Source organism: Diceros bicornis, chromosome 25 (assembly GCF_020826845.1).
Source record: "Diceros bicornis minor isolate mBicDic1 chromosome 25, mDicBic1.mat.cur, whole genome shotgun sequence".
NCBI lineage: Eukaryota > Metazoa > Chordata > Mammalia > Perissodactyla > Rhinocerotidae > Diceros > Diceros bicornis.
Window position 1 is genome coordinate 19,920,845 of NC_080764.1, and position 12,859 is coordinate 19,933,703.

The 12,859-nt window shown below is 44.6% G+C and overlaps 1 protein-coding gene across 2 annotated transcripts in view; it reads left to right on the plus strand.

Annotated features, from left to right (window-relative positions):
* NT5DC3 (5'-nucleotidase domain containing 3) overlaps positions 1-12,859 on the plus strand; it is a 58,361-nt gene extending 45,502 nt beyond the window's left edge. For both annotated transcript variants that reach the window (XM_058568546.1, XM_058568545.1), the window contains 3 exons: positions 3,937-4,077; positions 9,697-9,761; positions 12,016-12,859. In XM_058568546.1, the coding sequence (XP_058424529.1) occupies positions 3,937-4,077; positions 9,697-9,761; positions 12,016-12,268 (459 nt within the window). In that variant the 3' untranslated portion in view covers positions 12,269-12,859. The remainder of the gene's footprint in view (positions 1-3,936; positions 4,078-9,696; positions 9,762-12,015) is intronic.

Sequence of the window (12,859 nt, forward strand, 5' to 3'; positions counted from 1 at the left end):
CCTTTTTTCCCCCAAAGCCCCAGTAGATAGTTCTATGTCATAGTTGCACATCCTTCTAGTTGCTATATGTGGGACGCGGCCTGAGCATGGCCGGAGAAGCGGTGCGTCGGTGTGCGCCTGGGATCCGAACCCGGGCTGCCAGTAGCGGAGCACGAGCACTTAACCGCTAAGTCATGGGGCTGGCCCTATAGTACTCTTTTATAGTCCTTTTTATTTATATAGAATCAGTAGTAATGTCACCACTTACATTTCTGATTTTAGTAATTTGAGTCTTCTCTCTTTTTTCTCTTAGTCAAGCTAAAGGTTTGTCAATTTGTTAATCATTTGAAGAACCAACTCTTGATTTCGTTGATTTTCTCTATTATTTTTCTGTTCTCTATGTTATTTATCTCTGCTCTAATCTTTATTATTTCCTTTGTCCTGTGATCTTTCAGTTAGTTTATTTTTCTTTTTCTGATTCCTTAAGGTGTAAAGTTACGTTGTTGATTTGAGACCTTTCTTTTTTAATGTGAATGTGTATAGCTGTAAATTTCCCTCTTAGTACTGCTTTTATTAGCTAGCCCTGGGGATCTAGTGGTTAAGATTTAGTGCTCTCGCTGCTGTGGCCTGGGTTTGTTTCTGGGTCAGGGAACCACACCACCCGTCTGTCGGTTGTCATACTCTGGTGGCTGCATGCTGCTGTGATGCTGAAAGCTATGCCACCAGGATTTCAAATACCAGCAGGGTCACCCATGGTGGACAGGTTTCAGCGGAGCTTCCAGACTAAGACAGACTAGGAAGAAGGACCTGGCCACCCACTTCTGAAAAAAATTGGCCATGAAAACCCTATGAATAGCAGTGGAGCATGTCTGCTATAGCTCTGGAAGGTGAGAGGATGGAGTAAAAAGCCCGGAAAGGGGGGCCGGCCCGGTGGCGCAAGCGGTTAAGTGCGCGCGCTCCGCTGCGGCGGCCCGGGGTTCGCTGGTTCGGATCCCGGGCGCGCACCGACGCACTGCTTGGTAAGCCATGCTGTGGCGGCGTCCCATATAAAGTGGAGGAAGATAGGCACCGATGTTAGCCCAGGGCCGTCTTCCTCAGCAAAAAAAAAAAAAAAAAAAAAAGAGGAGGATTGGCGGATGTTAGCTCAGGGCTGATCTCCTCACAAAAAAAAAAAAAAAAAGCCCGGAAAGGGTTCCACTCTGCTGTCTGCAGGGTCACTAGGAATCGGAATCAACTTGATGGTACTAACAAACTGCTTTTGTTGCATCCCATTAGTTTTGGTATGTTGTGTTTGCATTTTAATTTGTCTCAAGATATTTTCTAATTTCCCTTGTGATTTTTTTCTTTGACCTGTTGGTTGTGTTTAAGGATATGTTGTTTAATTTCTACGTATTTGTGAATTTTTCAGTTTTTCCTTCAGCTGTTGATTTTTAGTTTCATTCCTTGGGATCAGAAAAGAAACTGTGTGTGCTTTCAGTCTTTTAAAATGTATTAAGACTTGTATTGTGGCTTAACATATGGCCTCTCCTGGAGAATGTTCCATGTGCACTTGAGAAAAATGTATATGCTGCTTTTGATGGGTAGAATGTTCTGTATATGTCTGTTACGTCCAATTGTCTTTAAAGACCAATTGTTGTTAAACAGTTGTTTAACAATAGATTGTTAAAGTCCTATATTTCCTGATTGATCTGTCTGGTTTTTCTTTTTTTTAAATTTTTTTTTTTTTTTTTGAGGAAGATCAGCCCTGAGCTAACATCTGCCAAGCCTCCTCTTTTTTTTTGCTGAGGAAGACTGGCCCTGGGCTAACATCCATGCCAATCTTCCTCCACTTTATGTGGGATGCTGCCACAGCATGGCTTGCCAAGCGGTGCATTGGTGCTCGCCCAGGATCCAAACTGGCGAACCCCGGGCTGCCGCAGCAGAGCGTGCGCGCTTAACCGCTTGCACTACAGGGCCGGCCCCTGTCTGGTTGTTTTTTATCCATTGTAGAAAGTGGGCTATAGAAGTCTCCTACTATTATTATAGAACTATCTATTGCTCCCTTCAGTTCTATTAATATTTGCTTCATATGTTTTGGAGCTCTGATGTTTGGCACATACATGCTTATAATTGTTATATATTCTTGGTGAATTGACCCTTTTATTGTTGTATAATGCCGTTCTTTGTGTCTTGTAACAGTTTTTGACTTAAAGTCTATTTTGTCTGATATTAGTATAGCCACTCCTGTTCTCTTTTGGTTATTATTTGCATGGAATATCTTTTTTAATCCTTTCACTTTCAGCCTATGTGTGTCCTTAGATCTAAAATGAGTCTCTTGGAGACAGCATATAGTTGGAGCCCCTGCTAACGTTTGAAAACCACTGTTATAAAGTGATAAGACCATTCATTAACTAACGTCAGAAATTATGTGGTCAATGAACATTATCTTTCAAAGGAGTCACCTTGGGAATGTAGATACTTCCAGTGTTGCTGCTGTTTCTCAAAATACATTTGGATGCCCCCTTTGTGATAGATTTGAGAGCCAGTTTGAGGCATAGAAGAAAATTAGTTTTATTATTATTAGTTTATCATCATGTACTTTAGTCTTAGGAATTTTCCAAATGACTTTTTACTTATTTTCAGAAATAAAATCCACCTTCAAAAGTTTGTCACCATTGGGAATATTTAAAAGATTGTGCTATAGGTTTTCATGTATTATAGGAGAAAGAGAGATATTGAAAGGTTTAAAGAAATTCAACCAGTGAAGAAGGTAGGCAGCCTTAAGACTTACAGAGCAGGGATTCTATCTTTAGGTGAGTAGCCAGAGTGAACTTTTAAGATTGTAAACCATATACCACTTCTCTACTTAAAACCCCAAAGCTTTCCTTTCTCTCTCAGAGTAAAAGCCTGATTTTCTACAGATGCTCACAAAGCTCTGCTTGACCTCTCCTTCCCCAGCATACCTCTCTGAGGGCACCTCCTGCCTCTGCCCTCTCTCCTCCTCTGCTCTAGGCTCTCTGCCTTGCTGCTCCTTAGCACCCCCTGCCCCAGCATGTTCCTGCCCCAGGGCCTTTGCACTTGCTGTTTTTTTAGCCAGCATTTTTCTCCTCTCACATATTTTCATACTACCATTCTCCTTCTCTTTAGATCTCCGCTCAAATGTCTCTTTATTAGATGGTCTTCCTAACCACTCTGTATAAAATGGTCACTCTTTCCCCTCCTACTCTGCTTGATTTTTGTCTATTGTATTTATCACCACCTGCCATTGTGATTTACTTGCTTATTTTTTGTCTGTATTTCCCATGAGGGCAGAGATTTGTCAGTTTTTGTTCATTGTTTTATCCTCAGTGTCTAGAACAGGGCCTGGCAAATAGTAGTATTTGATAAATATTTGCCAAATGAGAAAATGAATGACCATTTAGTATGGTGATTGTCTGTCTTAGATTTTCCAGGACATAACTGATATCACATATTCTGGCCTATTGTCAAATCATGGGGTTACAATATTTGGGATGAAAAATGTGATCATGTGTGTTTATGTCGTGTGATCATTCCAAGTCTGAGATTCCAGGGATCTGCGTAACCCCCAAGGCCTGGCACACAGTGGGTGCTCCCGGCCGTCTGCGGATGAATTGAAGGAAGACCTTCAGTAGCATTTCGGTTGAGCCTCTTCCTGCCCCTGACCTAATTGTTACTTTGCAGACCTTGGTTAATGATTCCAGACCCTGTGTTTCTGCAGGGGCTGTAATTCACAGCAATTATTTCCAGAACAGCAGAAACTTTCTTGGGGTGAAATGATCAAAGCCTAGGACTAAATGGGTTTTAATAAAATGTAATTCATTGAATTTGGCTTGGTTAATAACTAACCGTTACAATTAAAAAGTAGTTCAGTGAATATCTGTTGCGTCTGGAAAGGGTGGTGAAATGGTTTAAATTCCGTTGAAATTAATGTTGACTTTTTGTGATCTTTGCAATCAGGATTTGACCCTGAAGCACGGCTGGCGAACTGGTGCTATTATCCCAGAATTAAGATCTGAGCTCAAAATCATGAACACGGAGCAGTACATTCAAACCATGACCTGGCTGCAGACCCTCACCGGGTTATTGGAGCAGATGCAGGTTTGGGATTTTTTTCTCTCCTACTTTTTCTTTAAGCCTGAAGTTAGTCCACTGGTCAAAGTAATTTCAAATATTCTCTGTTTAATTGTAATTATAAGGAATGAGGCTTAAGTCATCCTCAGTAAACTGTAGAATAACTACTGGGGTTATTTTGCCCCTAAGAGACTTTTGCCAACTTCCCTGAAGGGACCTTTAAAAATGCCCCCAAAAGCCATTTGGAGAAAGAGCCTGTGGAAACGCAGGTGTTTACCTTCCTCTATCAGTGGAAATCCGGTGTCCTTACGTCCCCACTGAAGCCGTGTAGGGAGATGTCCTGTGGGGTAGTGGGATTCAAGAACCTCTGCCAATGTTTGGATCTGGGCCTGCTTCTGCTGTCAGCCTGCTGTAGGACTGCTCCATTCTCAGCCTCAGTTCCCCCATCTGTCAAATGAAGGGTCCTGTGGAATGAACACTTCAGTCTAGGCACCATGGCTTAATGGAGTCTCAGAGCAAAAGTCGAGATCCCTGCGTGCAGCCTCCATTTGATTTTGGAGATAATACTTGCAGTTTGCTGGCTCATTGGAGTGCAGTGGCAGTTTTTTCTTTCTGTAAGTTATGTGGCCCATTTTGGACAGGTGGTGAGGAATGTTGTTTTTAGCAGTGATTTCCAGGCCCGTGGAAGCCGCCCCTCTGTTGCAGCGGTGTCCTTCCAGTCTCATGAGACACCTTGCTTTCTCACTTGGTTCAGCTGGCCTGGCCTGTGGCCATCTCAGTTTGAGTGCCGACTGAGGACAAGGGGCATGGATGTCCGCTCTCTTGGCTAAAACACCTGCAGCCTCTGGCCTGTTGCCCACGGCCTGCCAGCCCCTTTGGGAATGGCCAGGGAACTGCCTTGCCTGGCCCAGCTGGCACCTGTGTGGAAGCAGCTGGCAGTGAGCTCAGGCAGAGCTGCCAGGAGTGGCAGGCCAGGTCCTCACTCCGGGGCGCACACATTCCCGAGCGTGGGGCCCCGCACGTCCCCCGGGCCTTGCTTCCAGCGTGCTCTGGCTGCATTGGCTCTTGGCTCATCTCTGACAAGGGCTTGTTCTGTTTCTCTTACTGTGCTTGTCTGTGAGATGACTTTCTAAAAATAAAAGGCATCCATTCTGCGTTTGAGTAGCTTCGAGTCTGCGCATAGGTCATACAGTAATAATAGTTACTCTTGATGTGTCAGGCATTGTGCTGAGTCCCTGCTCTACATTATTCATTTAGCACACATTATTCATTTAACAGTGACAGCTGTCCTGTGCGGGTGGGTGCAATGTTTCCACTGTAGAATAAGGACACTGGTGTGTGAGAGGTTAGGTAACATGTCCAAGGTCAGAAAACGACAAAGCGAGAACTTGAACCTGGGCTTGTGTGATAACGGAGTCCATCCCTTGAGCACTACACTGAAGTGCTGCCCTGCTGGGTGGTTTAGAGGTCTCGGGGGTAGCCAGAAACTTCTTTCCTTGGGTGCAATCTCTCTGTGATGCTGGTCAGAGACACAGATGCAGCCTCCATGTGGATGGTGTCACTACATGTTAGCTGTGGGGTCAAAGTTTTTGTTTTTCCTCTTTCTGACCTTTATAAAAAGTTTGATGATTAAGGAGTGTGTGTTTTAGAGAATGGAAGTACGGAAAATATCTCTGTGATTTATAGAATTAATTATACAAGGAGTAAGGTGAAGGAAGGAAGAAAAGGGAATTAACATTTACGTTGCCACTTCATTTTACGGGAGAAGAAACTGAGGCTGAGAGATGAATAACTTTTCCAGAATGCCCAAGTTAGTGAACAGCAGAATCAGGCTATTCAGAAATGAGAACTTACTGTGTTCCAGATACTAAGGGCCTTACATTTGTTTCATTCTCACAGCAGCTCTTTGAAGGGGGCACTGCATCATCCCCATTTTACAGACGAAGAACCTGAGGCACAGGGGAGAAAATGAGCTGCTCAAGTCGGGGGTGATGCTGGGACTTAGACCCAGGCCCCCTGGCTCTAGAGTCTTCACGTCCATGCTGTGTCACCTCTGGTGCTAACACTTTCTACAGCATTCTGTCTGGTTGGAGTCACTAGGGTATAGAGGAGTGTGGCTGATAGTTTAAAAAATATCCACATGAATGTCATTTCTCACATCTGCCCTGTTCCCTTTCCACTCTCCGCACGCCCCCGTGTTCATCTGAAAAGCTAGAAATTATTCCAGTGATCCTGTGTCACATGTGTCTAGAACTCCCCTTTGGAGATGATTTCAGAGCATGTAGCACGTTATTTGGACTATTTTCTGAGGAGAAAGATTTGTCCTCGGAGGTTGGGTTTGATTTTCTTTGTAGCCAGCAGAGTGTCATTTGGAGCCAAGTCAGATGAATTAAATAGAAGTATATAATTTTTGGTTTTAAGAAAGTGGCTATAAAGAATGATTTGTTAACGAGCCTTGAAGTGCACTCCAAAGTGAGTGTGGTTGATGGTGGCAGTGCTGGTTAATGGTAAACTTTTGCGAAGGCCCGCAGAGTCAATATGTCAGGCTGTGCGGGCCATCTGGTCTCTGTGGCGACCACTCAGCTCTGTACTTGTAGCACAAAAGCAGCCGTAGACAATATGTAAACCACTGGTTGTGGCTGGGTCCCAGTAACTTGATTGGTGGAAACTGAAATTTGAATTTCATATCATTTTCACGTGTCATGAAATTATTATTTTGATTTTGTTTTCAACCACTTAAAAAGGAAAATCCATTCTTAAGCTCAGAGGTGGATAGAAAAATGGGCGGTGGGCTGGATTTGGCCTCCCCTGGTGTAGGCTGTTGGGTTGGCCAGACTGTAATTTCCTGCCCACACAGGGGTGGGAGGGCCGGTACGGTACATGTAGCCAGTCTGCACATTTGTAGACTGTAGCGATGAAGAGCCGAGTATGCTGATTAACCGTGGGGGCTAAAGCTGGCTGAAGTGTCTGTAGGATCAGCCTCTGGTATGGGCTTCCGGGTAGTCTTTTCCGATGCAAACTACCCACCCTGGAGTGCATGGTTTCACTTAAAGATTAATCCAAACTAATTAACACATACTGTGTTGGAAGTATTTTAAAGAAGATTTTAGACACCTAAGGCTGTTGTTTTCCAAAGTTTGGCTTTGTAGGGGAAACAGCTGGAGAATGGAGTGGTTCAGGGAAAATAAATATATATATTTTTTTTAATGGGAGAGACTTGAGCATGTTTAAATGCTCGTGGGAAGGATCCAGGTGAGGAGGTTGATCGTATGGGAGAGATGATGAATGATGGAGAAAGGTTCCGGGAAGGGAGCCAAGCGCTGGGTGGGCCTTGGATGGCAGGGCCTGAGGTGAGGTTGGCTTAAGGCGTACACCCACAGAGCTCAGACATCTCTCCCCTGGGGATGCTCGCTGGCCCCAGATCTCTGGGGCCTTCCTCCTTTGCATGTCTCTTTAGCAACCTTGGACTCCATCATCCTTGGCTGCCCTCGGATTCAGGACTTGTAGGGAAACAGGCAGATGTCAGAGTGGGGCTGACATAATATCTGCTCCATCACTGGAAAAACCTTGAACTGGGAGAGCCCTGGGGGCCCACTTGAGGGGCAGGAGTGGAGAGGAGAACTCACTTGGCCTGTGGCAGCTAGTTTCAAAAAAGAGAGAGCAAGTAGATTAACTTTGGTAATCCTTATCCTGGTCACCAGTCTAAATTCCCCCCGCTTGCAAATACAGGCCAGAGTAAGGGAGCAGAAGCTTCTCCTTCATACTGGACACAAGTGCCTAGTTCATGGGCCAAGAAGGGTGTGTGGGCAGAGGTGGAGGGAGGGTCCCTCCCACAGACCGACATCAACCCCATTCTGTGCGTCATCACGTTGTTTTCTCATGGTCTGCTTACCTGGGTACGCCCCCCACCAGGGCCTCCATCTTGTCTTCTGTTCTATCTTCAGCATTTAGCACAGTGCCTGTCACATAGTAGGTGCCGAATATATATATGTGTGTGTGTGTGTGTATGTGTGCATATGTGTATGTATATATGTGTGTATGCATGTGCACATGCATATGTAAATATATGTGTATATATGTGTGTGTATATGTGTGTACATGTATATGCACATGTAAATGTAGGTGTATATCTGTATGTATATGTGTATACACGTGTATGTGTATATATGTGTGCATGTATATGCACATGTATATGCATATGTAAATGTATGTGTATATCTGCATGTATATGTGTATACACGTGTATGTGTATATATGTGTGCATGTATATGCACGTGTATATGCATATGTAAATGTATGTGTATATCTGTATGTATATGTGCATGTACATATAGATACATGTGTATATATATAAATTCCTTGTGGCACTCTACAGATTTTTGATCTGGTAACATACTTTGTGGTACCTAAATTCTGTAGTGAGTAATTTGTTGATTTACAATGTGACAGCTAATTCAAATTATGCTCACAGAGCCTATATCAACACCCTCAGGAGAGCCGGACCAGGCTTCAGGTGCTCCAGTAACACACAGCCAGTGGTTGTTCAGTGGTGGCTGCTTCCTGGTAGTGGAGGCAGTGGTGTTAGGCGAGAAATCCAAGTTACAAGCTCTGTTGATATGGGCTTTGTCTGAGTGACAGAGGCCTTTAGCGGGTGACCGTGAATCAGGCCGTTGAGCTGGGCAGACGTGATAAACAGAAGGGCCTTGGCTCCCAGGTCAAAGCAGATGGTTTGCTTGTTTGGAGTTTTCCTCCGGGTTCTAAGGCTGCCCCCGTGACCGTGAGTCGCAGGGAGCCCCACCTGTCCCCTGCAATCGTGTGCACCTCTCACTGGCGTGAGTGCTTCTGTTGAGCCACGAGAGCCTGGGAGAGAGACTGTGAGATTCCATGTGTTAGCTTGTGGGCAGCTGTCATTTTCTGTTTGCCGTTTGCTCACATTCAGCCCAACCAGAAAATTCTCTGCTTTTCCATCGGGTTGAAGTGCTTCCAGCGCTTTGCCTTTTATAAAAACAATTTATTTTTCTTTTAAATGCTTTAAAGATAATATATTAAAGGAAAAAAATTAAGATCGATTATAATCCTACTACCATTGCACAAATTAAAGAAAAATTTCCACATTAATTTCCAAATATATGCACATATTTTTACAGGCTTGCCATTAGTTTGCATTTAGAATGTACTGTTATACCTGCTATTTCCACTTAACTGCCATTTTTATGTTTATACATGTGAATATATAATATGTGTAATAGTATGTTTTAAGTATATGTTTATATATGTAATCCATATGTGTAATGGATACTTACACACATATATTATGCGCATATATTTTATGTGGATACATATGTTTATACAATAGCCTTTCGTAATGCTTAATATCTCTAGTTTAATATGGGCCTTATTTAATAGCTTCATAGTATTCCACCTTAATTTGTTAAACCATGTTTCTAATGTTGGACATTTAAACTATTTTGCTGAAGAAAGGAGAATTATAACTGGGAAGTCTGAAGATATATTATTTCATCCAAGTGCCTACCTCTTAGACCTGAATGAAATTCCTCCAAGAAAATTGCCTATTAAAAATTTCTCATTACTTAATGAGTTTATTCACAACCAGAATACTCTCAATAATTAGCTTGTGTCCTGCAGGTTCACAGAGATGCTGAGTCACAGCTGGTTTTGCAGGAGTGGAAAAAGGAAAGAAAGGAGATGAGGTAAGAGAGGCCTTTTTTTTTTGTTTTGTTTTGCTGAGGAAGATTTGTCCTGGGCTAACATGCGCTGCCAATCCTCCTCTTTTTTTGCTTGAGGAAGATTAGCCCTGTGTTAACATCTGTGCCTGTCTTCCTCCACTCTGTACGTGGGACACTGCCACAGCATGGCTGGTAAGTGGAGGAGTTCCATGCCCGGGATCCAAACCTGTGAACCCGGGCTGCCAAAACGGAGCGCATGGAACTTGAACCACTCGGCCATGGGGCCGGGGCCAAGAGCGGCCTGTTTTGAATACAGTGAATCCACCACCCCTTCTGTCTGTGCTCAGCTCACAGCTTCCCAGGGCTGGCCCAAGGCATATTTCAAAACATCCTTTTTTAGCTCCCAGGTATGAATGTGATACCCCACCCCCACCTCTGCCCCCCTGTTATCCAGAACCAGCCTTCTACTGTTAGTGATGTGTGACATTTCCTTGAGGCAACAGTGACCTCCATGGCACCTCCTGCCCTTGGTTAGAAGGCCACGGTTGAAGGAGCTTGTCCTTCCCATCCTTCCTCCCTGCCTGCTCCACTCTCCCATTTGGGCAGCTGGTGGCCAGTTGTTGGTAGTACTGGCCGCACCGCGTGGCTGCTGGGACAGCCGTGGAGGTGGGCTCTGAACGACAGTGAATTCTTGGGGCTCCTACCACCCAGGTGCTTATTTGTACCCGCGGCTATTTCAGGAGTGTGTGCACACTCAGTATCAGAATGTTTACTAGTGAAGAAGGCCCACTTGCTGTCAGAAAAGTTTGGTGGGTTTGCGTCTTAAGGGAATGGCTCTTCAAAAGAGGCCTTGCGGACAATCGTGCTTCTCTAAGAGGATGCTGTGTATGTGGACCATTGACATGACCATTTCTGCTCTTGTGCTTGGCTCCCCTCCCCTGGGCACAGCTGTCTCTGTGGTTTGGAAGTACCAGTCACTGCCTGGGTCTAGCCTCTGAGCAATGGACAGCCTGATTTGGGGGGTGGGCATGGAGAAGGGACAGACTCCATCCCTCCCAGCTGTATTGAATCAATCCTTCCTCCTCCCTCTCAGGGGTTGCCTGTTGGGGACCTATCCTAACTTGATTATTATTGTAACATTGGTATAAAACTGTTGGGTGAGAGGCTGATGGGAAGAAGGCATATAATGTGATTTGACTCCAGGCGCCTTGCCCCAGAAGGCTAGACCTGGGTCCTACACTCCAGGGACCTCAGGTTATTAGATGAAGGAGCCATTTCACCCGTCAGAGATTTTGTTTTGGATTCTAGTCTTGAACAACTTCAAATCTCAATGAGATTTTTCAGTAAAAGTTTAAAAACCATTTATGTTGCTCAACTCTCCAACCTAATTGAGTTCTTTTAATTTCCTACTTTTTGGTTGTCGTAGCATCTCCTGTCACTATATGATGACAGACTACTACCAACTAGTGGCTTTTATCACACAGTCGTGTAAAGGATTACATTTTCTGCTGTCTTTGTAACTGATCGATTAACAGTCAAATGGTATTTATCCATTTTGCTGGAATATTCTGTGTGTAGGGGTCCCAGCCATCCGATGGTGTGCATATCCTGTGTGTGTGTGTGTGATGGGGTGTTGATTTACACACAGATGCATGCATACATTCCTGCAGGGGCCTAGAGCCTGGGGTGGGGTGAACAGCCTTGCAAAGTTCTTGTAACCTAGGCTATGAGGAAGCAGTGAGGTGTGTGAAGCTGTGTAACAGATGGTGGAGATTTATATACATTGCTCTAAAATAATCCTTAATTTCTCAGACATCAAAGTACTTTAGAGTTTACAATATGTTTTTATTTCACTTACCTTACTCAGTTCTCACTGTAACTTTATAGAAAGGGGGTCTTGATCCCATTCTGTAGATGAGGGAAATTTGGAGACTCTGAGAACACTCTACGTCTCTCTGTGTACCTTCAGAAGCAGCACGTGCCTCCTCTGTTTTTGTTTGGAAAATGTGGTGCACATATTTAGAGGGCATATACATTGAAACCGGAGCCTTAAACACTGTTCTCTCGGGCTGCCTAAGTGGGAAGTGTGATCAGAGCCATTTTGATGGGCGGATGGACAGACTTTTCCTGATTAGATGTTGGGGCTGCTCTAGGCTAATTTTCCTCTCCAATGAGTCCTATAAAAATGAAAAAGTGATTTTGATTTCAGTAACTTTGTTTAAAAACAAGTCTTTTTTGAATCGTTCTCTGTTGCTTCGCTCTTTTCTTGCTTCTTCAGAGAAATGACCAAAAGTTTCTTCAACGCCCACTTTGGAAGCTTGTTCCGCACAGACCAGAACCCCACCTACTTCCTGAGGCGCCTGTCGCGATTTGCCGACATCTACATGGCATCTCTGAGCTGCCTCTTGAACTACGATGTCAACCACACGTTCTACCCCAGGAGGACTCCACTGCAGCACGAACTCCCCGCCTGGTCTGAGAGGCCCCCCACCTTCAGACTCCCCCTCCTGCGGGAGGCCCAGGCCAAGTAGCAAAGTGCCCACCTGTGGAAAAAGCCAGAAACAGTGACAGTTCCAGATTGGGCGGACATGATGGGGTTGACTTAGTGTGGCTATGGGTGTTGCTTCGGAAAAGATACAGATATGCCTTTTGATATTTATTTTGTACATTATGAGAATACTCTCCCGGTGGTGAAGACAGAAGCCAGCAGCCCCCTGGTCACGCCTTCCTGTACATGCAGGGCTGAACGGCAAGCTTCATATTGAAACTGTGATCAGCCTTCTTGTTTACTAAGGTACTGTGACTGGTGTCAGTTTTTCTGGAATAGGTGAGACTTCTCGATGCCCTCTCTGTATTCCAGCAGGTGACATTTTGCTTGACTCCTCCGTGGAATGTCCTGGGCATTTACGGGCCGTGCATGGGGAAGTGCAGGGCCACGGTGATGTGCAGTGATAAACTGCCTGCAGAAAGCCGATGATTTAGTGAGGTCTACGATAGCAGAACACGACAGTCAGTAGCAGGATGATCCCCAAACAGCAGCGGCTCCCACATCGTTCGGCATGAGGGCTTTGGGATTCTGGAGCATCACTTGAAAGGAGACTCAGCCTCCTGGAAAGTCTTAG